This window comes from Penaeus chinensis, chromosome 20 (genome assembly GCF_019202785.1).
Source record: "Penaeus chinensis breed Huanghai No. 1 chromosome 20, ASM1920278v2, whole genome shotgun sequence".
Taxonomy (NCBI): domain Eukaryota; kingdom Metazoa; phylum Arthropoda; class Malacostraca; order Decapoda; family Penaeidae; genus Penaeus; species Penaeus chinensis.
This window is the reverse complement of record NC_061838.1, coordinates 5,892,526-5,895,025: the sequence shown is the minus strand read 5'-3', so window position 1 is coordinate 5,895,025 and position 2,500 is coordinate 5,892,526. Positions and strand designations below refer to the sequence as shown.

At 74.8% G+C, this 2,500-nt stretch overlaps 1 protein-coding gene across 1 annotated transcript in view; it reads right to left on the bottom strand.

The window, feature by feature from the left end:
• Positions 1-2,500, bottom strand: part of LOC125035874 (basic proline-rich protein-like) — a 49,182-nt gene that overhangs the window by 46,398 nt on the left and 284 nt on the right. Inside the window, exon 2 of the mRNA XM_047628186.1 lies at positions 1,447-2,086. Coding sequence (XP_047484142.1) covers positions 1,447-2,086 — 640 coding nt within the window. The remainder of the gene's footprint in view (positions 1-1,446; positions 2,087-2,500) is intronic.

The following is a 2,500-nucleotide window of genomic DNA, read 5'->3' as shown; positions in this document are numbered from 1 at the left end:
GGGGGCCGGGCGGAGGACAAGGGGCCCAGGCGGAGGACAAGGGGGCCGGGCGGAGGACAAGGGGCCCGGGTGGAGGACAAGGGGGCCGGGCGGAGGACAAGGGGCCCGGGTGGAGGACAAGGGGGCCGGGCGGAGGACAAGGGGCCCGGGCGGAGGACAAGGGGCCCGGGCGGAGGATAAGGGGCCCGGGTGGAGGACAAGGGGCCCGGGCTGAGGACAAGGGGGCCGGGCGGAGGATAAGGGGCCCGGGTGGAGGACAAGGGGCCCGGGCGGAGGACAAGGGGGCCGGGCGGAGGATAAGGGGCCCGGGCGGAGGACAAGGGGGCCGGGCGGAGGACAAGGGGGCCGGGCGAAGGTAAAGGGGCCCGGATGGAGGACAAGGGGCCCGGGCGGAGGACAAGGGGCCCGGGCGGAGGACAAGGGGGCCGGGCGAAGGTAAAGGGGCCCGGATGGAGGACAAGGGGCCCGGGCGGAGGACAAGGGGCCCGGGCGGAGGACAAGGGGGCCGGGTGGAGGACAAGGGGGCCGGTCGAAGGTAAAGGGGCCCGGGCGGAGGACAAGGGGGCCGGGCGGAGGACAAGGGGCCCGGGTGGAGGACAAGGGGGGCGGGTGGAGGACAAGGGGCCCGGGCGGAGGACAAGGGGGCCGGGCGGAGGACAAGCGGGCCGGGCGAAGGTAAAGGGGGCCGGGTGGAGGACAAGGGGCCCGGGCGGAGGACAAGGGGGCCGGGCGGAGGACAAGGGGGCCGGGCGAAGGTAAAGGGGGCCGGGTGGAGGACAAGGGGCCCGGGCGGAGGACAAGGGGGCCGGGTGGAGGACAAGGGGGCCGGGCGAAGGTAAAGGGGCCCGGGCGGAGGACAAGGGGGCCGGGCGGAGGACAAGGGGCCCGGGTGGAGGACAAGGGGGGCGGGTGGAGGACAAGGGGCCCGGGCGGAGGACAAGGGGGCCGGGCGGAGGACAAGCGGGCCGGGCGAAGGTAAAGGGGGCCGGGTGGAGGACAAGGGGCCCGGGCGGAGGACAAGGGGGCCGGGCGAAGGTAAAGGGGGCCGGGTGGAGGACAAGGGGCCCGGGCGGAGGACAAGGGGCCCGGGCGGAGGACAAGGGGGCCGGGTGGAGGACAAGGGGGCCGGGCGAAGGTAAAGGGGCCCGGGCGGAGGACAAGGGGCCCGGGTGGAGGACAAGGGGGGCGGGTGGAGGACAAGGGGCCCGGGCGGAGGACAAGGGGGCCGGGCGAAGGTAAAGGGGCCCGGATGGAGGACAAGGGGCCCGGGCGGAGGACAAGGGGCCCGGGCGGAGGACAAGGGGGCCGGGCGAAGGTAAAGGGGCCCGGATGGAGGACAAGGGGGCCGGGCGGAGGACAAGGGGCCCGGGCGGAGGACAAGGGGGCCGGGTGAGGACAAGGGGGCCGGGCGGAAGGGTAAAGGGGGCCGGGTGGAGGACAAGGGGCCCGGGCGGAGGACAAGGGGGCCGGGGTGCGAGGACAAGGGGCCGGGCGGAGGTAAAGGGGCCCGGGCGGAGGGACAAGGGGGGCGGGCGGAGGCCAAGGGGCCCGGGTGGAGGACAAGGGGGGTGGGTGGAGGAAAGGGGCCCGGGCGGAGGACAAGGGGCCCGGGTGGAGGACAAGGGGGCCGGGCGGAAGGTAAAGGGACCCGTGCGGGCGAAGGTAAAGGGGCCCGGATGGAGGACAAGGGGGCCGGGCGGAGGACAAGGGGCCCGGGCGGAGGACAAGGGGGCCGGGCTGAGGACAAGGGGGCCGGGCGAAGGTAAAGGGGGCGCGGGTGGAGGACAAGGGGCCCGGGCGGAGGACAAGGGGGCCGGGGTGGAGGACAAGGGGGCCGGGCGAAGGTAAAGGGGCCCGGGCGGAGGACAAGGGGGCCGGGCGGAGGCCAAGGGGCCCGGGTGGAGGACAAGGGGGGTGGGTGGAGGACAAGGGGCCCGGGCGGAGGACAAGGGGCCCGGGTGGAGGACAAGGGGGCCGGGCGAAGGTAAAGGGACCCCGATGACGGGCGAAGGTAAAGGGGCCCGGATGGAGGACAAGGGGGCCGGGCGGAGGACAAGGGGCCCGGGTGGAGGACAAGGGGGCCGGGCTGAGGACAAGGGGGCCGGGCGAAGGTAAAGGGGGCCGGGTGGAGGACAAGGGGCCCGGGCGGAGGACAAGGGGCCCGGGTGGAGGACAAGGGGGCCGGGCGAAGGTAAAGGGGCCCGGGCGGAGGACAAGGGGGCCGGGCGGAGGACAAGGGGCCCGGGTGGAGGACAAGGGGGGTGGGTGGAGGACAAGGGGCCCGGGCGGAGGACAAGGGGCCCGGGTGGAGGACAAGGGGGCCGGGCGAAGGTAAAGGGACCCCGATGACGGACAAGGGGGCCGGGCGGAGGACAAGGGGGCCCTCCCAAGATGGCTCGAGGCTCGCAGCTTGGGTTAAGGAACCGTGTCATTGCCTTCTCTCCTCTTCATCCTCCTCCTCTCCCTCCGGTTATTCTCTCGCCTCTCGTCTCCATTTCTC